This window comes from Pleurodeles waltl, chromosome 6 (genome assembly GCF_031143425.1).
Source record: "Pleurodeles waltl isolate 20211129_DDA chromosome 6, aPleWal1.hap1.20221129, whole genome shotgun sequence".
In the NCBI taxonomy this organism is placed as follows: Eukaryota; Metazoa; Chordata; class Amphibia; order Caudata; family Salamandridae; genus Pleurodeles; species Pleurodeles waltl.
Genome location: NC_090445.1, coordinates 1327699888 through 1327722221, shown reverse-complemented (window position 1 = coordinate 1327722221; position 22334 = coordinate 1327699888). Strand labels below are relative to the sequence as shown.

Genomic DNA, 22334 nt, shown 5'->3' with positions numbered 1-22334 from the left:
AAATACAAATTTGAATGCAGTCCTCAAATCTTTCTTGAACTTAATGGTACAGATAACGTCAAAATTCACCTTTTCAACACTGCATTGTTTCTTTTACCTACTGCACTAGAATACAGAGTTATACCTAACCACAAAAGGAACCCAGGTCCAGCCAAACCTAGCAATAGTAGTATAGCTCTCTCCAGCAGTTTTTGCAAAGTTCCTGTCCAAAGATTTTTCTTGTGCTTACGTTGGGAGCATGCAGCTTTTGGCATGCCCCTCCAACTAATAACTATGGCCCCCAACGACTAATCTGCATAAATTCAGAAAAAAATAAAACCCAGAGATGAGCAAAGATATGCTTTGGAAAATGTCATGCCTATTTATCAAAAGTTAATAGAAACCCGTGATTGGTTTTCCTATGTAAGTTCGAGGTAAACACACACAAATATATATATACACACACTCACACCAGAGTCACTACGGTTAAGTTGTACTATACATAGGAAATGGCTACTTTATTTGCTAATAACTTAGGTGCTGTGGGACCAAACGCTACAAAATTTGCCAGTCACTTGAAGCACCTATTGTATGTGTCTTTATTTCCAAGTCTGTGCACATTAGTCAAAGGGAAAAAAAATTATTAGGGGTGAACTAAATGTAGCATTTTTGATATTAAGTCCAATAGAGAAGACTATTGTACAGAATTTCATAAAACCTGGCATGAAAATAGAGCTTTGCTCATAGTTTGGTGTAAATGCGTTAAGTAGCTTTCAATATATTTTCATTACAAAAAGATGCAGGGTGGACTTCAAAGGGCTACTTTTGTGTATTTGCGTATGGGTTATTTGCAGATTAACCGCAAAGAGACATCTGAAAATTAATTGGGAACAAAATATTTTAATCTTATTGAAGTAGAGAATTTTTTCCTATTAGACTAAATTGACAGATAACAGATAAGCAAGTTGTCAGTGGCATGCAACGTCTAAAATATTTTGTGCGGTACTTGTTACCCTATGCCCAGAGAATGCTGTTTTTTACCTAAGTGGGCACTCAGTGACTCACTTGGCTATTTTATGGGGGGAGAATATATATATATATATATATATATATATCATAAACAAAGATCTGTGCAGATAGTTACGATACAATGCAAAAGAAAAAACGTTTCTTCAGCTTGTTCATGTCACAAAGTTCACTAAATTTGCAGACTACCACAAAACACAATTCGAACTAGAATTTGGTGCTGACAAAGGTCTTGTACCCAGATACATTCATGAAAAAATCTAGGACCTGTACAGAGCAGGAATGTATAGACTACATAAGATATCATGATTGCAGGCAAACGCAACTTGTATACATTGAAGCATGTGTAGTCTAGATGCTATATTCAACAATGGCTAAAACATTAATATAGCTAAAACAGACGGTAGGGCAGATGGTAGAAGTAATGCCTCTCTGTATAATTCCTCTACTCTTGGGCACAGCCTGTTGTGTTACAGTTAAATATTTTTTGTATTGAAGGTTCACTCGCGCAGTTATCTCATTTAAATAGAGAAAGTGTGCTGAACGCATGTCACATTAAACACTCTCTCGCCTGCAGCTGGTTTGTCTGAACCCTGAGGTAAGGATAAGGGATCCTGTTAACCAAAAGGTCTGGACTTATCCGGTATTCTGAACAGAACTCTGAAGCTGCACTAAGAAATGGGGGATTATGCAGTAAATCGGCAATGCTGGGAACAGTTCACCAGGTAATTATGTATTCCTCCCTGCAGATTCCCTAGAGCGGGGGGGGGGGGGTGAAAGGGGGCACAACAAGACATACCTGTAGTATTTCAAGGTCCACATACTCTACGATGGGGCTGGCAATACAGGCACTGACCTCATCGGAAATTCCAGGTCACTCGTAATAAGGCCTTCTGTTACTCACACAACACCTCAGATCCCCTTAATACTTACAGCCGCGCCTGCAATCTCGTCAGTCTCATCAACTGTGGGCAAATTGGGTGCCCCAAACTTGTCAGTGAGTTCAGCAATGGTCTTCTGAGGCACCTGCTCCAATTCAGCCATCTAGGTTTAGAAACAGATATTAACTTTAATAAAGGGCTTAATGATGAGTTTGACTTTACCTGTTAATATCACTTGGTTTGGGCATAGACGAGGGGGAAGCCACTCAGTGGAATGCAGTCATTTAGCACATATCCCACAATAAACACACCTGAAAGCTAAATAGATTGTGTTTTCGAATTAACTGTGAGGCGAAAACAGTCATACCCAGCACTTTAAATCATCGTATTGCTAACCCACTTAAAACGTTCACTAATCTTACCTACTCAGTATACATTCAACTGTTATTAGGACTAACAACCTCGCTTCGGGATGTTGTTTTAACTCCAAAATCAAGGCACACAGCCAATTCTTATCTCCAGAAATTCTTACTCGAAGAAAGTAGCATGCTGTTGAGCCACATAGAAATACATTTTTGAAAGCCTGTATTCTCAAAACGGCATGCCGCTCTGAAAAATCTACAATTTTAGAACTGAAAAGCAGACAAGGAAGAAAAAGGACTCGGGTATATTGAGCAACACTGCATAGAAAAACACGTGATACAGGATTAATGGGTAGAATGGAGCAAAAATAGTGAAAAAGCAACATGCATTTAAGAAAGATTGAGGCGCAAACAACAGCCAGGCAGTGTCAGAGAAAAGAGTGCTTCTGCATGGACCTCAGGCATTGACTCCCTCTAAGATCTTTACTGGTCTTAGATGCACAGTGGTCCTTCCTCTCTACCACAAGGAGTTACGTCGGCATGAAAAGGCATGCATTTATGAAACAAGGTCCTTGGAGAAGTGTGTAACAATTAAGCTTGGACTCTCATTTAGAACAACATGAGGAAATTGGTGACAGAAGCAGCACAGCAGCCTAAGCTTTGGCCTTCTAACTTTACAGACTTCCTTCCAGGGGCCTCCTAACCAGATATTTTTCTTCTGACTCTTGTAATTAATGTATTTCCAGGTGTATTCAAAGGAGGCTAACCATGGCTACATGAAAAGGTGAGTGTTCAAGCATCTTCTGCAGTGGAGTAAGTCATTTTTGAGTCTCACGGTGTGGCTACAGTGTATTCCATACGGAGAAGGCTTGTATGAAGTGCAATCTTCTGATACATTGGCCTACCTCGTGGTAATGATTAGCAGGCTATAGGCATCTTGATAGTTGATTTGAATAGCTATTTTGACAGGAGCAGAGGCAAATACCTTATTCAGCTTTGAAGTCGAGACAGAAAGCTTTGAATTGCAAAACACATTTTAAAAGAAGCATATTGAGAAAATTAATATTGGTGTAATGCATTCTCATTGTTTAAGGCTGAATAAGATACTGGGATACCTTTCCTCTCACCACTTCAGGAAGCCTCAACTCCAAAGGATAAGAAGCCAAGGATGGTGCCTGTTTGAGCTTACTCACACCAGGCTGCACCGCTCCTGCCATCAGTTACACGTTTCCTAATAAGCTCATGTCACAAGTCCTTATGTTTTCCCATCATTACACCACCTTTGTCAGTGAAGCAATCCTTCACTTGCTCTATATAAATACTCCTCTTATATCTACTGCAGGGCAATCATTATGTAGATACAGTGAGAACGTGCAACGAAAATGGTGGCGTATTTAATTACACCCAAGCTGTCCCTCATTTCTTGCCTGTTCAGGAGTGTGTCTATTCCTACTGAAAGAAAACAACAGGACAAGAAGGTGATCTCAGCCATCAGTTGCTGAACAATTAATCTCTCCCCAAACTAAAACTCTAGTTCTATCCTCTTTTCTCCTATATCTTTATGGCAGATCTTACCCTCCAATTAGCAGTCTTTCCTTCTGCAGTCTTCAATTCATTTTCCCACAAGCTTCTTGTGTATATTGGTGATGTGCTCCCAAACTTCATGTCAAGTTTCAAGTTTATTATTTATTATGTTACGGAACTCTACTGGAGGTCCACATAATATGATACATATTTATAAGAACAATAGAAAAAATAATGGATTCATCTTTCCTAGACAGTTGATCAAATTAATACAATGTTAAAAACACTTAAAATAATTAAAATCTCTAAGACAACACATTTCATTTGGAGGAATGAGGAGGGCTTGTAATAACTCAGAAGCACTACTAAAGGAAAAGGTGAAACAAATAGGGCGCAGCCAACTGCGACGATAAAGCAAAAGGCCGGACAAATGAAAACAACATGTTTCAAATCTTGGACGCCGTTATGGCAAAGATTACAAATGGCGGAGGAACCGAACCATCTGGCCTGTATTGTATTAAGGGGAAGCAGCCCCTGTCCCAGCAGGAGCCAGAATCTTCTCACCCCATGGGGCATGTTCCAGATGAGGTATGACTGTGTAACTCTCTGCCTTAAGGTATCGGATATTATGTGAAAGCTCTGTCTATGTATGCAAACCTGGCTGTCCTGGCGGAAACTCGCTGCCCAAGTTGCGTTCCTATGTGTGGATTTGAGCAATGCTGGGGAGAGAGTGAGAATTACAGAAGAATCTAATTGTAGATGATCAATGGCATATAGAAAATTTCTGCAGATGGTATATTTTGCTCTGTGGCCGGCTAATATTTCTTTTTTTAGCAGTGACCACAAGGAGTCATCAACTGCACGTCATTAGGCTAACCGTCCAGCTCAAGTCTTAATGTTGGTGCAGAGAAGGCAGAGTTTACAGATAAGATATTCCTCAAGACATGTCCCTCGAGTTCATTGAAAAAGACCCATTTAGAAACCGTAATACGCTTTATGTCATAGAGTAGAGAAAGGGGTGTAGGAGGCTGGCCTGGCTTGTAGTGGGTACCAGAGGTACTTACACCTTGTGCCAGGTCCAGTTATCCCTTATTAGTGTAGAAGAGGTGCTTCTAGCAGCTTAAGATGATAGAAGGTAGCTATAGCAGAGCAGCTTAGGCTGAACTAGGAGACATGCAAAGCTCCTACTATACCACTGGTGTCATATGCACAATATCATAAGAAAACACAATACACAGATATACTAAAAATAAAGGTACTTTATTTTTATGACAATATGCCAAAAGTATCTGTGAGTACCCTCAGTATGAGGATGCCAAATATACACAAGATATATGTACACAATACCAAAAATATGCAGTAATAGCAAAAGGAAGTAATGCAAGCACTGTAAAGTTACAATAGAATGCAATAGGAGCACATAGGTATAGGGGCAACACAAACCATATACTCCAAAAGTGGAATGCGAACCACAAATGGACCCCAAACCTATGTGAGCTTGTAGAGGGTCGCTGGGACTGTAAGAAAACAGTGAGGGTTAGAAAAATAGCCCACCCCAAGACCCTGATAGGTAGGTGTAAAGTGCACCTACAACCCCCAGAGAGCACAGAAGACGTGATAAGGGGATTCTGCAAGGAAACCCAACACCAGCAAAGCAACAACAGTGGATTTCCGGACCTGAGTACCTGTAAGAGAAGGGGACCAAGTCCAAGAGTCGCGACACTGTCGAGAGTGGGCAGATGCCCAGGAAATGCCGGCTGAGGGTGCAAGGAAGCTGCCACCGGATGGGAGAAGCTTGGTGTTTTGCAAGAACGAAGAGGACTAGGAACTTCCCCTTTGGAGGATGGATGTCCCACGTCGTGAAGAAGCTTGCAGAGGGGTTCCCACGCAGAAAGACCGCAAACAAGCCTTGCTAGCTGCAAGGGTCGCAGTTAGGGTTTTTGGATGCTGCTGTGGCCCAGGAGGGACCAGGATGTTACCACTTGGATGAGGAGACCAGCAAGTCAGGGAGCCCTCACAGAAGCAGGCAGCACCCGCAGAAGTACCGGATCAGGCACTTAGAAGAGGAGTGAACCGGAGTCCACCCGAAGTCACAAAAGGGAGTCCCACAACGCCGGAGGACAACTCAGAAGGTTGTGCACTGCAGATTAGAGTATCGGGGACCCAGGCTTGGTTGTGCGCGAAGGAAATCCTGGAAGAGTGCACAGGAGCCGGAGCAGCTGCAAATCACGCGGTACCCAGCAATGCAGTCTAGCGTGGGGAGGCAAGGACTTACCTCCACCAAACTTGGACTGAAGAGTCACTGGACTGTGGGAGTCACTTGAACAGAGTTGCTGAGTTCCAGGGACCACGCTCGTCGTGCTGAGAGGGGACCCAGAGGACCGGTGATGCAGTCTTTTGTTTCCTGCGGTTGCAGGGGGAAGATTCCGTCAACCCACAGGAGATTTCTTCAGAGCTCCTGGTGCAAGAAGGAGGCAGGCTACCCCCAGAGCATGCACCACCAGGAAAGAGGCGAGAAAACCGGCAGGATGAAGCGATACAAGGTTGCAGTAGTCGTCTTTGATACTTTGTTGCGGTTTTGCAGGCGTCCTGAGCAGTCAGCGGTCGACCCTTTGGCAGAAGGTGAAGAGGAACTCTGGTGAGCTCTTGCATTCGGTATCTGAAGAATTCCCCAAAGCAGAGACCCTAAATAGCCAGAAAAGGAGGTTTGGCTACCTAGGAAGGAGGCTAGGCTAGTAAGAAAGGTAAGAGCCTATCAGAAGGAGTCTCTGACGTCACCTGCTGGCACTGGCCACTCAGAGCAGTCCAGTGTGCCAGCAACACCTCTGTTTCCAATATGGCAGAGGTCTGGGGCACACTGGAGGAGCTCTGGGCACCTCCCCTGGGAGGTGCAGGTCAGGGGAGTGGTCACTCCCCTTTCCTTTGTCCAGTTTCGCGCCAGAGCAGGGCTTGGGGATCCCTAAACCGGTGTAGACTGGCTTATGCAGAGATGGGCAGCATCTGTGCCCATCAAAGCATTTCCAGAGGCTGGGGGAGGCTACTCCTCCCCAGCCTTCACACCTATTTCCAAAGGGAGAGGGTGTGACACCCTCTCTCAGAGGAAATGCTTTGCTCTGCCTTCCTGGGCCAGGGCTGCCTGGACCCCAGGGGGGGGCAGAAACCTGTCTAAGGGGTTGGCAGCAGCTGCAGTGCAAACCCTGAAAAGGCAGTTTGGCAGTACCCGGGTTCTGTGCTAGAGACCCGGGGGATCATGGAATTGTCTCCCCAATGCCAGAAAGGCATTGGGGTGACAATTCCATGATCTTAGACATGTTACGTGGCCATGTTCGGAGTTACCATTGTGACGCTGTACATAGGTAGTGACCTATGTATAGTGCACGCGTGTAATGGTGTCCCCGCACTCACAAAATCCGGGGAATTTGCCCTGAACAATGTGGGGGCACCTTGGCTAGTGCCAGGATGCCCACACACTAAGTAACTTTGCACCCAACCTTCACCAGGTGAAGGTTACACATATAGGTGACTTATAAGTTACTTAAGTGCAGTGGTAAATGGCTGTGAAATAACATGGACGTTATTTCACTCAGGCTGCACTGGCAGGCCTGTGTAAGAATTGTCAGATCTCCCTATGGGTGGCAAAAGAAATGCTGCAGCCCATAGGGATCTCCTGGAACCCCAATACCCTGGGTACCTCAGTACCATATACTAGGAACTTATATGGGTTTACCAGTATATGGGTTATATGGTTATATGGGTTTACCCAAGGGTAGGTCGCTCCCCCTGCCGCTGCAGCTCCTCCAGCTCCTCCAGGTTCCTGAGTTCCTGAGACCCACCTAACAGTAAGTACCCCCCACCTCCCAGCCCCTCGCTCTGCCCCGCGCTACTCACCCTCTCTCCTGCTCCTGCTTCTTTTCTTCTTCTCTGCTCTTCCTCCTCCCTCCTCGTCTGTAATCTTCTGCTGTACTCTTCTTTTCCCCGTCTTCTCTCTTCTTCTCTTCTTCCTCATCTTCTTCTGTGGTCTTCTGCCTTCTGTTCTTCGTTTTCTGTATCTTCTTCTGTGTTCTTCTGTGTTCTTCCGGTCTTCTGTTCCCTGTTCTTCCGGTCTTCTGTTCTTCTGTTCTTCTGTTCTTCCGGTCCTCTGGTCTTCTATCTTCTGCCTTCGGCTCTTCTGCCTCCTCCGTCTTCTTCTCCCCGCGCCTGCCCTCCTGCTCCTACCTCATCCCCCTCCCTCACTCGCATCCCCCTCTCTATCTCCCCTATCTAACCCGTTCACTATCTAACTCCCTCACTCCTCCTATCTACCTATCTCTCTATCCCACTAACTAATCTCCCTCACTCTCCACCTCCTCCTATCTTCCTATCTCTCTATCTTTTTCCCTATCTATCGATTTCTCTATCTATTTTCTCTATCTACTTCTCTATCTTTCCCCCCCTTCCCGCCACCCCCTCTATTACCTATCTTCCTATCCTCTCACTCTACCTCTCACCCTCACCCACCTCTACAACCCCCCCTCCCCTATCCTCACAACCCTACTCCTATCTTTCTCCCTGATCTCCTAAACCTCCTAACACTCACCCCCCTCTACCGTTAAACCCCCCTCCCCCAGCTCTTCTCACTCTACCTGTCACCCCCTCCCTCGCGCTTTCCCGCCGCGACCTCCTGCACGCCCCCGCCCCCCAGCTCCCATTCGCCCCCAGCTGACCCCTCCCCCCCCTCCTACCTCATATGGCGGCCGCTGCGCGACAGTGGTAGCGACCCTTGACCCAAGGGTAGGTCGCTCCCCCTGCCGCTGCAGCTCCTCCAGCTCCTCCATGTTCCTAAGTTCCTGAGACCCACCTAACAGTAAGTACCTCCCAGCCCCTCGCTCTGCCCCGCGCTACTCACCCTCTCTCCTGCTCCTGCTTCTTTTCTTCTTCTCTGCTCTTCCTCCTCGCTCCTCGTCTGTAATCTTCTGCTGTACTCTTCTTTTCCCCGTCTTCTCTCTTCTTCTCTTCTTCCTCATCTTCTTCTGTGGTCTTCTGCCTTCTATTCTTCGTTTTCTGTATCTTCTTCTGTGTTCTTCTGTGTTCTTCTGTGTTCTTCTGTGTTCTTCTGTGTTCTTCCGGTCTTCTGTTCCCTGTTCTTCTGTTCTTCTGTTCTTCCGGTCCTCTGGTCTTCTATCTTCTGCCTTCGGCTCTTCTGCCTCCTCCGTCTTCTTCTCCCCGCGCCTGCCCTCCTGCTCCTACCTCATCCCCCTCCCTCACTCGCATCCCCCTCTCTATCTCCCCTATCTAACTCGTTCACTATCTACCTCCCTCACTCCCCCTATCTACCTATCTCTCTATCTCTCTATCCCACTATCTAATCTCCCTCACTCTCCACCTCCTCCTATCTTCCTATCTCTCTATCTTTTTCCCTATCTATCGATTTCTCTATCTATCTATTTTCTCTATCTACTTCTCTATCTTTCCCCCCCTTCCCGCCACCCCCTCTATTACCTATCTTCCTATCCTCTCACTCTACCTCTCACCCTCACCCACCTCTACAACCCCCCCCTCCCCTATCTTCACAACCCTACTCCTATCTTTCTCCCTAATCTCCTAAACCTAACACTCACCCCCTCCACCCTTAAACCCCCCTCCCCCAGCTCTTCTCACTCTACCTGTCCCCCCCTCGCGCTTTCCCGCCGCGACCTCCTGCACGCCCCCGCCCCCCAGCTCCCATTCACCCCCAGCTGACCCCTCCCCCCCCTCCTACCTCATATGGCGGCCGCTGCGCGATGGCGCAGCGGGCGCACCTCTGGCGCGCCAGAGGCAAGCCCGTCTGCACCCGTCCGCGCCTGGCCCGCACCCAGCGCCACGACCCCTGGTCCCAAGCTCTCCCAAGCCCCGCTGATCCGCTACGACCCCACCACCCTCCACGCCCTCAACCCAGGACGCTCCAACACCTGCTTCCAAGCTCACCCCAAACGCACCCATGGACCCTTCGCCTGCAACTCCTGCAAACGCATCTTCCACCACGCTACTACCACGACCACAAGCCCACCCGCCATCAACCACCTCAAGTGCATCCTAGTCAACGCTCACTCCGTCCACAAACACGCCGTCCAACTCTGGGACCTCCTGGATTCCACAGCACCGGACGTCGCCTTCATCACGGAGACCTGGATGAACGCCTCCTCTGCGCCAGACATCGCCACCGCCATCCCCGAAGGCTACAAGATCTCCAGGAAAGACCGCACCAACCAAGCAGGAGGAGGTATCGCCATCGTCTTCAAAGACTCCATCAGCGTCACCACCTCCACCGAAGACACCCCTCTCGCCGCTGAACACCTGCATTTTCAGATTCGCATCGACCCGAGGACCACCCTCAGAGGATCCCTCGTCTACCGTCCTCCCGGACCACGCGCCCCTTTCAGCGACGCCATCATCTCCCCGCACGCCCTCGCCTCACCGGACTACATCCTCCTAGGCGACCTCAACTTCCATCTGGAACAAAACAACGACCCCAACACCACCACCCTGCTCGACAACCTCGCCAACCTCGGCCTCAAACAACTGGTGAACACCGCCACCCACATCGCCGGACACACGCTCGACCCTATCTTCTCCGCCAGCAAACACGTCTTCTTCAGCCACACCTCCGCCCTACACTGGACCGACCACAGCTGCATCCACTTAACATTCCGACACGAGACCCGCCACCTCCGCACTCAACCCATCCCTCATCGACAGTGGAACAAGATCCCTGAAGAGCAACTCTTCTCCGCACTAGCCGCCAACCAACCCACCCTCACCACCGACCCCAACGACGCAGCCCTCAAACTCACAAACTGGATCTCCAACTGCGCAGACAACCTTGCTCCCCTCAAACGCACGCATCGACAGACCAACACCAAAAAACCTCTCTGGTTCTCTGACACCCTCAAAGAATCAAAGAAAACTTGTCGCGCCCTTGAGAAAGCCTGGCGCAAGGACCACACCGCTGACAACATGAACGCCCTCAAGAACGCTACCCGCGAACACCACCACCTGATCTGCGCTGCCAAAAGGAACTTCTTCACCGACAGACTGGATAAAAATAGCCACAACAGCAGAGAACTCTTCAGCATCGTCAAGGAGTTCTCCAACCCCAGCGCCAACGCCAACGCCGTCACGCCCTCACAGGATCTGTGCGAATCCCTCGCCACTTTCTTCCATCGCAAGATCAGCGACCTCCACGACAGCTTCGGACACCAGACCCAACCAAACACCAACGAACCCGCACCCCCGGCCATCACCCTCAACAACTGGACCCAAATCAACACGGAAGAAACCAAATCCATCATGAACTCTATCCACTCCGGCGCCCCTTCGGACCCTTGCCCGCACTTCATCTTTAACAAAGCCGACGACATCATCGCCCCGCACCTCCAGACCGTCATCAACTCTTCTTTTTCTTCTGCTACCTTCCCCGAATGCTGGAAACACGCCGAAGTCAACGCCCTACTAAAGAAACCTACGGCTGACCCGAGCGACGTGAAAAACTTCCGCCCCATCTCTCTTCTGCCTTTCCCAGCCAAAGTAATAGAGAAGACCGTCAACAAACAGCTGACCACCTTCCTGGAAGACAACAACCTGCTCGACCCCTCACAAACCGGATTCCGAACCAACCACAGCACTGAAACCGCCCTCATCTCAGTCACAGACGACATCAGAACCCTGATGGACAACGGTGAAACAGTCGCCCTCATTCTCCTCGACCTCTCGGCTGCCTTTGACACCGTCTGCCACCGCACCCTAATCACCCGCCTCCGCTCCACCGGGATCCAAGGCCAGGCCCTGGACTGGATCGCCTCCTTCCTCGCAAACCGTTCACAAAGAGTTTACCTCCCTCCCTCCGTTTCGCTCAGAACCCACCAAGATCATCTGCGGCGTACCTCAAGGCTCATCACTCAGCCCGACACTCTTCAATGTCTACATGAGCCCCCTCGCCAACATCGTACGCAAGCATGACATCATCATCACCTCCTACGCCGATGACACCCAACTTATACTCTCCCTCACCAAGGACCCCGCCAGCGCCAAGACCAACCTACAAGAGGGTATGAAGGACGTCGCAGATTGGATGAGGCTCAGCCGCCTAAAGCTGAACTCTGAAAAAACGGAAGTCCTCATCCTCGGCAACACCCCGTCCGCCTGGGACGACTCCTGGTGGCCCACGGCCCTCGGCACCGCACCAACCCCCACAGACCACGCCCGCAACCTCGGCTTCATCTTGGACCCTCTTCTCACCATGACTAAGCAAGTCAACGCTGTGTCCTCCGCCTGCTTCCTCACCCTCCGCATGCTCCGTAAGATCTTCCGCTGGATCCCCGCCGACACCAGAAAAACCGTGACCCACGCCCTCGTCACGAACCGCCTGGACTACGGCAACACCCTCTACGCCGGGACCACAGCCAAACTCCAAAATCGCCTGCAACGCATTCAAAACGCCTCGGCCCGCCTCATCCTAGACGTACCCCGCAACAGCCACATCCCCGCACACCTGAGACACCTGCATTGGCTCCCAGTCAGCAAAAGGATCACCTTCCGACTTCTCACCCACGCACACAAAGCCCTCCACGACAAGGGACTGGAATACCTCAACAGACGCCTCAGCTTCTACGTCCCCACCCGCCACCTGCGCTCCTCTGGCCTCGCACTTGCTGCTGTCCCTCTTATCCGCCGCTCCACGGCGGGCGGGAGATCTTTCTCCTTCCTGGCAGCCAAGACCTGGAACTCCCTCCCCACCAGCCTCAGGACCACCCAGGACCACTCCGCTTTCCGGAGACTCCTAAAGACCTGGCTGTTCGAGCAGCGTTAACCCCCCCTTTTTTTCCCCTAGCGCCTTGAGACCCGCACGGGTGAGTAGCGCGCTTTATAAATGTTAATGATTTGATATGCCAATGTGAATTGGTGAAATTGGTCACTAGCCTGTTAGTGACAATTTGGAAAGCAGGGAGAGCATAACCACTGAGGTTCTGGTTAGCAGAGCCTCAGTGAGACAGTTAGGCATCACACAGGGAACACATACATATAGGCCACAAACTTATGAGCACTGGGGTCCTGGCTAGCAGGGTCCCAGTGACACATAACAAACATACTGACACATAGGGTTTTCATTATGAGCACTGGGCCCTGGCTAGCAGGATCCCAGTGAGACAGTGAAAAACCCTGACATATATTCACAAACAGGCCAAAAGTGGGGGTAACAAGGCTAGAAAGAGGCTACTTTCTCACAAGGGGTACCTTTACCCGGTAAACCTCTAAGAGATGTTTAAAGTGCCTTCTGCCCGTTGCCGTATATAGGGCGTTCAGACCATTAGCTTGGGATTGAGCCTTCCTTTGGTTGTGCTCAATATGCTTTCTATCTTTAAGGTTCCCACAGACTATTTTACCCAAAAAGGCATATGGGGTTACTCTTTGGAGGTGTTGGGCTCCCAAGGTCCAGCCAAAAATTACTGTACTTACGTTTTTTGTTCCAGTGAAAGCACATAATTTTGCTTTTAGAGCAATTTACCTTTAAAAAGTGGGCTTCGGTATATATTGCTCGAGGGCTAGAAGGCAATTATTAAGCCCCTTTGGGGTATGATCTACTATGATTATGTCATCTGCGTAAAGCAGACAGCATAACGGTCTACCTCCTAGTTTAGGGGCAAAACCCTCACACTGAGTTAATTGAGCGGGTAAGTCTGAAAGATACAGAGAAAATAGCAATGGGGCCAACATACACCTTTGTTTAAGGCCATTTTTTGTTGGATAGGCCCCGTTCACCCCCTAACAATACTCTGCACCAGGGGGAGGAGTGAAGGGTTTCCACAAGGTCAAGGAGGATACCAGGCATGCTTAGTATTAGAAGCTTCTTCCACAAAAGGACACAATCTACTTTGTCAAATGCTGTGGAGAGGTCTACAAAGGATGCATAGATCACTTCCCCTCTCAGAGAGACGTATTTCTCATTAATGACTTGCAGGGCTGAGATATTGTCAATTGTGCCATGATTTCTTCTGTAGCCTGTCTGTTCCAAGGAGATAATTGTATTCCTTTCTGCACAATCATTAATCTGCAAGAACAAAAATTTGGCAAACATTTTTCCGACTGCATCCGAAAGTGCAACCTGGCGGTAATTCCCAGGGCATCTTCGATCCCCTTTTTTATACAGGGGACAATGATGCTACCCTTCCAGGATTGAGGTACGTTCTTGGCTTTTTAGACATATTGATACACCGGGATTAAGATCCTACACCAGGAGGATATGTTGTGTTTTATTAACTGTATAGGGATTTCATACGGGCCCATTGCAGCATAACTACACATTCCTCTTATAACAGTCTAAATTTCTTTCAGATCGGGATGCGAGTATGAGGAATCGATTCTGGTTTGGGGGAATTCCACAGTGGTCCCGTTAGAGGCATAAAGGTCAGATGGGAAGGCCGACCTGCTTGATTCATTGATAGACCTTGGAAGGGGCCTGGTTCTAGTACCACATCCCTCTGCGATCAATGACCAAAACCGCCTGGTTTGGCCGGTAGAGACTGCGTCTCTTACTTCAACCCAGAATCTATCTTTAGCATCCTTTTTTAGGCGCACTCTTAACCTCCCCCTCCTTTTTTTTAAAATACCTACCTGGGATTGCCTTGCGGATGTATGTTCCCTATACTATTTACAAATAGGAGCATTGATTTCTCTATTCAATAAAAGTAAGGAGCAGGGGTTTTACTGTGTGGTTTCTCTGAGGCTTCTGCGGTGGAATCAAAATAATCTGTTGCATAAAAGCAGTAAAACTCTCTATTACTTTCCCTAACCAGCTACAGAGATCATTCAGGGTTCTTTCTAGGATACCTTTGAGCCCCTTGAAACTACCAGGGGACCAAAGTGTTCCTCCAAACGTCATGTCCTAATCACATCTTAAGTGGAAGGTAAACATAACTTAAATGGGAATTTAAACATTCATATCAATATCCTAGAAACAAATCCAAGACTAAACTTTCACCTCAAATGTGAATATTCTGCCTCTGGGAGATTGCAGTTAAATTCAATTGGATTGGATACCCCCAATTGGCATGGGCTGACTTATAAGTACCTAGTATATAGTATCGAGGGCCGGTAAGAGAGGGTCTCCACTCAGGACTGCAAAACTGTCTGTGGCATAATTCCGGTGACAAGATACACAAGGCTCCCAGCCTGCCACTGCAGACTGGAAGCACTGTGTTTTTACTGTCAGTTTGACTTTGCCATTCAAATCAATCGCAAAGCCACCTTACCCCTTTACAGTAAATGTCTCCTCTAAATAGGCCCTATAGAGTTCACCCTCAAAGCTGGTTTCATAATGGGATTAGCCCTCAGTAGCCAAACCTTGAGGGTGGGCTACCAAGCTCCTGACGACCGAGGAAGGGTTGTGCCATCGTGAAAGAGCAAGGATGTGGCATTCTGGGACAGCCAGATGCCACACATCACAGAAACCTTGTCACTAGGTAGGAGGGGACGCCAGTAGCTCATTGGCTAGTGACCACATGGTCGCCTCAGGGCATTTTCCTGGGACAAATGTGGAACCCCTCGCACCCTACCCTGGGATCAGAGAGAGGACCAAAGAAGGACTGCCCAGCTGCCCTTGGACCCGCACAAAGAAAGGGTGCACACTCTGAAGGAATGTGCCTGCTGCACTTTGTGTTAGCAAAGATTGGACTGTGCCTATGGCTCCTAACTCAGGGAAAAGTTGATTCCCGACATAAAACAACAGCAGTGACACTCTCCAACTGTCTGTGTTGCTTCTTCTCCCCTCCAACCTCTGTAGTCAGTATTGCTCCTTCCCCCTCCTTTGCCTCGTTTGCTTCTTCCCCTTACACCCCCTATTATCTGCGTTACTTCCTAACCTCCCATCCTCCAGCACACCCTCCCCCTGGTCTGTGTTGCTACTTCCCTCCCCCCCTCTTGCTGTCTGTGATGCCCACACAGCAAGAAAAAAAAAGCGCTATGAAGCGGCCAGCACTAGCGGTATCAAGCATTTTTAAAATACTTTCTTTTGCTTGTCTCTCCCTCTGTTGTTCGTGTTGCTCATTCCTTTCCACCCTCCCTCCCTCTGTCTGTGTTGCCCATACACATCTGCCATAAAACAAAAAGTGCTGTGAAACTGCCGGCACTTTGCCGGGTTATAGCGCTTTTCTTGCTAACTTTTAGCCATGCTCCAGAACAGCTGCGCTACAATAAGACTAAAAGACATCGGCAAAGCCAATAGCTCTTGCAACATCACTGAGTTAAACCTTCTCTAGGTGGGTCGCCCCTACACTCTCCATTATTCAATAATATGTAATGCATCAAATCTTGGTAAAGTTCAGCTAATAAGCTCCCACTTTACATAGAATTTGTCAACAGCATTGTCTGCCAACTATGTAATATGTGCTTTGGCTATTCATGTGGATTTTTGCAAAAGGCTTTGGGTTTATGCCACAGCCCACTTTGAAAAGTGCCTAGGTAATCCACATTAGGTGTGTTCATCCTTTACCTTGTCTAGCATCGAGTATGACTTGCACCCAGACAAGGCTCTAGTGCCCACACTATTTTCATTGTATGCACCAACATGTGTACACACAGGAATTTTCTGCTGGTTCTGACTGTAGGCTCTTTACCACTACCATTCCTTTTTTAAATGATGCAAGAGTTTATGGAGTAGTGAGAGTATCAGTACCATGTACGATGTCATCAACATGTCACGAGTGATGTAATATGTGAGTTCATAGGCAGTACATATCGTGGGAATAAGTTATAGTTTGTTCGCTTATTTATAACTGGCAAATACCAGAGTATTTGTTTTACATTTCTATTAGTTCCTATCTCATTTTAACACCGAACTATAATGTCACTTACATTTTGTCTTCCAGTGAATTACTGTTTTTGTTTTTCAAACGTATGTTAATATCTTATTACATTGGCAAACAATAATGTCACTTTAACCATTGTTTTTTTTTGGTCAATTTCTACAGGTTTTTTTGGTCATATTCTGTGTTCAGCATATGTACAAAACCTTGGGCGAACTGCACCCAAACTCCTGCAAACAGCCAACCCCTACAGTGCACTGCCTTCAGCCATGCATAGTGGTAAGTTTGCTGTTTGGCCTCGCCTCTGGTGAGGCTCTGCCACTGACCTCCCCTCACATTGATGGCCATCCACCTGCTGCACACAGCCTTTATCAATGTGCAGTGGGGTGGTGACGCTGTGCTCAACCCACTTCAGGCGGAAAATGGTGATTGCACAAAGTCTACGCTTGTACAATGGCGGTTGGCTGCAGGGTCCAGTTTAGGACCAGACACTTCTATCTTTAAAAAAAAAAATTGGTAGCACAGCACTGGGTTGAAACCCTGGTGCCACATAGGAGGGCCTTTCTGGGTGTTGCATATTTAGCTGCTGGAACTGTGGTTCCAGTGACCAAAAATAATATCTAAAAAAGTGTTAACCGAAGGGAGGATTACTGCTGGGACCCTCAAACATGGGCTGGAGGTAAGGGTGTACTCACTTTGCTCTTTTATGTGTTCTTTTTTAAATTGTTTTCAAGGCTCGGAAACCAAGTCCCCAAGAGCTGCACCGACGGCTGCAACGTTTCCTCAAATGCTGCGGCCAGCTAAAATGATTGTTTCAGTACCGCGGTTCTCTCAGGTCTGTGGTACTGGAATTGTCAAGGGGAGTAAAAGCTCTGCAGCGACTACATTTTTTAAGCTTTTGGTACTGTGGAAGAAAAGAATTAAAATGCTAATCTCACTTTTGGGACCCCCTTTTTATTGGCCCCCACTTGAAGGATCAGCTCAAAACTTCCCATGAGGGAACCAAAGTGGAATGACTTCACTTTTTTGGATAGTTTTGTGTAGATTTGTTAAATGACGTAAATGAAAGTCTGAACTTACTACAACTACAGTGGGGTTTGTGCCAGCAGTGTAATGTAGGCATCAAAATGTATAGATATACTACCTACTGGCGACTAAGAGATTTTTGTTTTGCTAATAACCTTGGCGCGGTTTTATGAATCTCCACAAAATTTCCATAACTAGTTTGCTACTTACTTTAGGTGATGTGTGGACAGTTTTGGGGTGATACACGAAGCAGAGGCTGAGAAAAATGGGGGTCCCAAACACTTATTCCCCACATAATGTCTAAGGGGATTTTGCAATTTTTAGACACTGCTACAGCCCGAACCGCTGAAAGGAATTATGTCAAATTTGGCAATAAACTAGATCTTGGTCCAGAAAGAGCCCTTTTTGTAATTTGGTGTAAATCTGTTTAGTAGTGTTGGAGTTATTAGAGGAAAAAACTCTGATATCTTCGCAAATCTGTGGGTACATCCGAACCCAGAGGCCATGATTGGCTGGCTGTAACTTGAAAGGAAAGTTGCAACCACCATTTTGTTTCTCGGCTGTTCCTCAGGGAGAAATTATAAATAAAAAAAATCACTTAAGGGATCAGGATAGAAGCATCCTGACCCCAAAGGAAACATGAAGGGGTCTCTGAGGGACCCCTTATGGGCACAAAATTGCCCAAATATTTTTTTGGGGCTGATCCATGGATCTGCGAATCTCCCACACTGCTCAGCCCGACTCCCAGTGTAAAATCGGGAAGGATCCACAGATCTGTAGGCCAATGAAAAAAAAACACCCACCTACTCACATAGCAAACCCCTGCCCCGCACAGTCAAAGGTCATGCACGGTGGTGATTGTATTATCATCTGATAATTATATTTTATTTTATGTTAAAAAACTTAGAAATTCACTGAAAAAAAAACAAAGGTCTCAGGGATGTTATAGTTAGGTTCACTGTTACCCACACAAAACCACAGACATTCCGCAGTTATAGTTATACTTATGGTTAGAGTTATCTCAAACTATAACTTGTGCTGTTATGTAACTTTAGGCCACAAGTTATAGTTTCTTAAAATAAGTATAAATATAACTGCAGAATTTTTATGGTTCTGTGTGGGCAAAATGTTAACCTAACTAGAACATCTCTATAACCTTTGTTTTTTTCCGGATTATATATATGTATATATTACTGTACGTTAAGAAAACCATAGAATTTCAATAAAAACACAAAGTTTTAAGTGACGTTATAGTTAGGAATTGTAAAAATATTTTTCTTTAAATTTAAAGAAAACATCAGAAATTAAATTAAAAAACAAAGTGTAAAAAGTTTAAGGACTTAGGAGATAGATCAAAATGTCAGAGGTGCAACTTATAGTTACTTAAGGGAACAAGTTAAACTTACTTGAGATAGCGATACCTAGTGAATTTAAGTGGTTTTGTTGGTTAAAAATTGTATGTTTTAACTAACATATTGAATTAACTATAATGTCCTGTTGACCTTAGTCTTCAGTGAATATATAAACGCATATATTATATCAAGACAATACCCTTTCAGGCTTAGACAACCGCATAAAAATATAAAACGCAAACAAGGAAGCAGGGAAATTATTATATATCTAAACATATATATACATATATAGATCTATATATCAAATATAATACAATACAATACAAAATAATATATATCCATCCCAGTGGTGGTTGCCACTGGGTAGTTATAGTTAGGATTGTCTTCTTACCATTCCATAGGAATAACACTTTCAACCTGACACCACAACATGGGTATGGCTGCACGTAGGAGTTAGGCCAAAGACCTGGATGCAGGGCCTGGTTACAGGCTAGGTTGTGCACAGCATGGTATAGGCATTATGTATGGTAAAAACATTACTTTATGCTAAAAAAAAAATAGAAATGCACTGAAAAAAACAAAGATTAAAAGAGATGTTATAGTTGGGTGGATATGTCAATTAAAATGTAATTATTCAAAAAAGAAAACCACTGAAATTCACCAGTTCTAGTTATCTCAAGTAACTATCAATCGATCAAAAATGTATAGAGTGCTGCAAATCACCTGTGGGGGTCTGGAGGCGATGGAGCTGTATGTTGCTGCATGGAGGAATAATCATTCGAACATCCAGGACTTTAGTTTTCTTCTGAAGTGCTGGAGTGACAGTGCAGTCCTGAGGTGCAGGGGGAGGTTGTTCCAAGCCTTGGTTGCCAGGTGCGAGAAGGAGCCCCCATTTTAACTGACATTTTTACCTAACTAGAAAATCTCTTTAATCTTTGTTTTTTCGTGAATTTCTATTTAAAAAAAAAAATTAAGTAATGTTATAACCATACATAACGTCTAGTCTGTGCCGGTTCAACTGATTCGTGGGGTGTCTGTGAGGGAGATGGAAGCTGATCGCAAATGTCTGGTCGGTTGGTAAAAGGTCAGACATCTGATGCAAGCTGGTGTTTCTTTGTGCAGGGTATTGTTGCCATGGGTCAGAATCTTGAACTGGCACCTCTTGTGAATCGGAAGCCAGTGTAGTTTTTTGAGAAGGGGTGTGATGTGGGTCTTTCTGGGGCGGTCGAGTACGAGTCTTGCCGCTGAGTTCTGAATTGTCTGGAGTCTCTTCAGGAGGCCTGCCGTTATTCTTATGTAGAGCGTGTTTCCCTAGTTCAGGTTGCTGGTGTTGAGGGCCTGCATGATGGTCCTTTTTGTGTCTGCTGGGAGCCACCTGAAGACATTGCGGTGCATGCAAAAGGTGCGGAAGCAGGCGAATGAGACTGTGTCGACTTTTTTCTTCATGGAGAGTTTGCTATCAAGAATGATTCCGAGGATGTGGGGTTATCTGTTAGGGCCAGGGTGTGCCGAGCTCTGCTGGCCACAATGTCTCAGTCCATGGCAAGGTGTTGTTCCCAAAGATAAGGACTTCCATTTTTTCGGTGTTGAGTTTGAGACAGATGTCCTTCATCCAGTCCGCTACGTTCATCATGCATCTGTGGAAGTTAGCTTTTGTGGTGGAGGGATCTTAAGACAGTCAGAGGATGAGCTGTGTGTCGTCAGCGTAGGAGAGGATGTTGAGTCCGTGTGATCTGATGGTGATGGTCAGGGGGTTCATGTAGGAGTTGAAGAGGGTTGGGCTGAGGGATGATCCTTACGGGACTCCACAGATTATCTTTTTGGGCTCTGGGGTGAAAGGTGGGAAACTGATCTTTTGGGTTCTGCTAGTGAGGTATAAGGCAATGCATGTGAGGGTGTTTCCTTGAATCCTAATATGGTGGAATCTGTTGATCAGGATGTGGTGGGAGACGGTGTCAAATGCAGTGGGCAGGTACAGGAGGATGAGGGCTGCTGTTTCCCCATCGTTGAGGTGGACTCTGACGTCATCTGTGGCTGCAATCAGGGCTGTCTCTGTGCTGTGGTCTGCTCCAAAACCAGATTGGGAGGGGTCCAGGAGGTTGTGTTCTTCTAAGTGATGGGTGAGTTGCTGGTTAATCCCTTTCTCGAGGACTTTTTCTGGGCAGGGGAGCAGAAAAAAGGGTCAGTAATTCTTCAGTTTGGCTGGGTCAGCGGATGGCTTTGATGCAGTTTGCTAGTGCGTTCTTCTTGGCTTCTTTTCAGGTGGCGGTAGTACTGGTTGAGGGCCGGCCTGAAGGCGGTGTGGTCTTTTGTTTTTTTACTGATGCACCACTTCCTTTCATATTGTCGGCAGTTGCATTTGGAGGAGTGAAGTTAATCAGTGAACCAGCTTGCTCTTTTGCTTTGTTGTTTGACGTTGGCTGTCTTGGCAGGGCAATGGCTTTGGTGCATTCTGTGATGTGGGAGCAGAGAGTTTTGTTCCACTGGTCTTCTGATACCTTTTTCCAATTTCTTTGCGTGGATCTGGGGGGCAGGGTGCTGGGGTATGTGGGTCCGAATTTGGTGAAGTGTACGCTGTGGTGGTCGGACCAGATGAGTGGTGTTGTGTGGATATACCCGGCTCTGTTGCTGGAGGTGAAGATGAGGTCAAGCATGTGTCCTGCGATGTGGGTAGGGCCGATGTTGCTCAAACTTTCCAGAAGGTTGGTGGAGTTGGCATAACTGGGGTCGTTGAGGTGGAAGTTTAGGCCCCCTAGGAATATTGTATGCTCGCAGTCAGTTGCTTGGGGGACGATGAGTTCCAGGATGGCAGTGCAGAAGCTGGGGTTTTGTCCAGGTGGTCTGTAGGCAAGAGTGCCTCTGATGGTGCTTTTTCCATCTGTGTGGAGTGGAAGTTGAGGTGTTCCCTTACCGATTTTGGGTTACATGGGGATGTCGTGCAGCGGATGGTGTCCTTGTAGATGACAGCGATTCCGCCTCCGTGCTTGTTGGTTCGTCCTGGTGAGTTATCTTGTAACCTTTGGGAATAGGGGAGGTGATGTCTGGTGCCGAGATGGGGTTGAGCCAGGTTTCTTGGAGGAATATGGCATCGGGGGTCAGGGTGAAGATTGTGTAGCAGACCTCAGTGACATTTTTACCTAGTGAATGTGCTCCGTAAAGATGCACTGGAGTTGTGTCATGGTGGTTTTGGCCGATGTGTCAGGTGTGTTGGCTGCTTTGGTGCTGAAGGTGAAGTGGAAGTGTCTGTAGGAGAATGGTCGTCTGTTCGTATGCAGGGCGGAGCTGCAACAGAGGTTGTTGGTGCGTCTGGAGTCCAGTGTCTGTGGCCGTGTATCTTTGTGGGGTGGAATAGCCAGGGGCCCTTCTACT

At 47.0% G+C, this 22334-nt stretch overlaps 1 protein-coding gene across 1 annotated transcript in view; it reads right to left on the bottom strand.

The window, feature by feature from the left end:
* Window positions 1-22334, bottom strand: part of LOC138300835 (DPY30 domain-containing protein 1-like) — a 67808-nt gene that overhangs the window by 5441 nt on the left and 40033 nt on the right. Inside the window, exon 4 of the mRNA XM_069240644.1 lies at window positions 1939-2049. Within this exon, the coding sequence (XP_069096745.1) occupies window positions 1939-2049 (111 nt within the window). The remainder of the gene's footprint in view (window positions 1-1938; window positions 2050-22334) is intronic.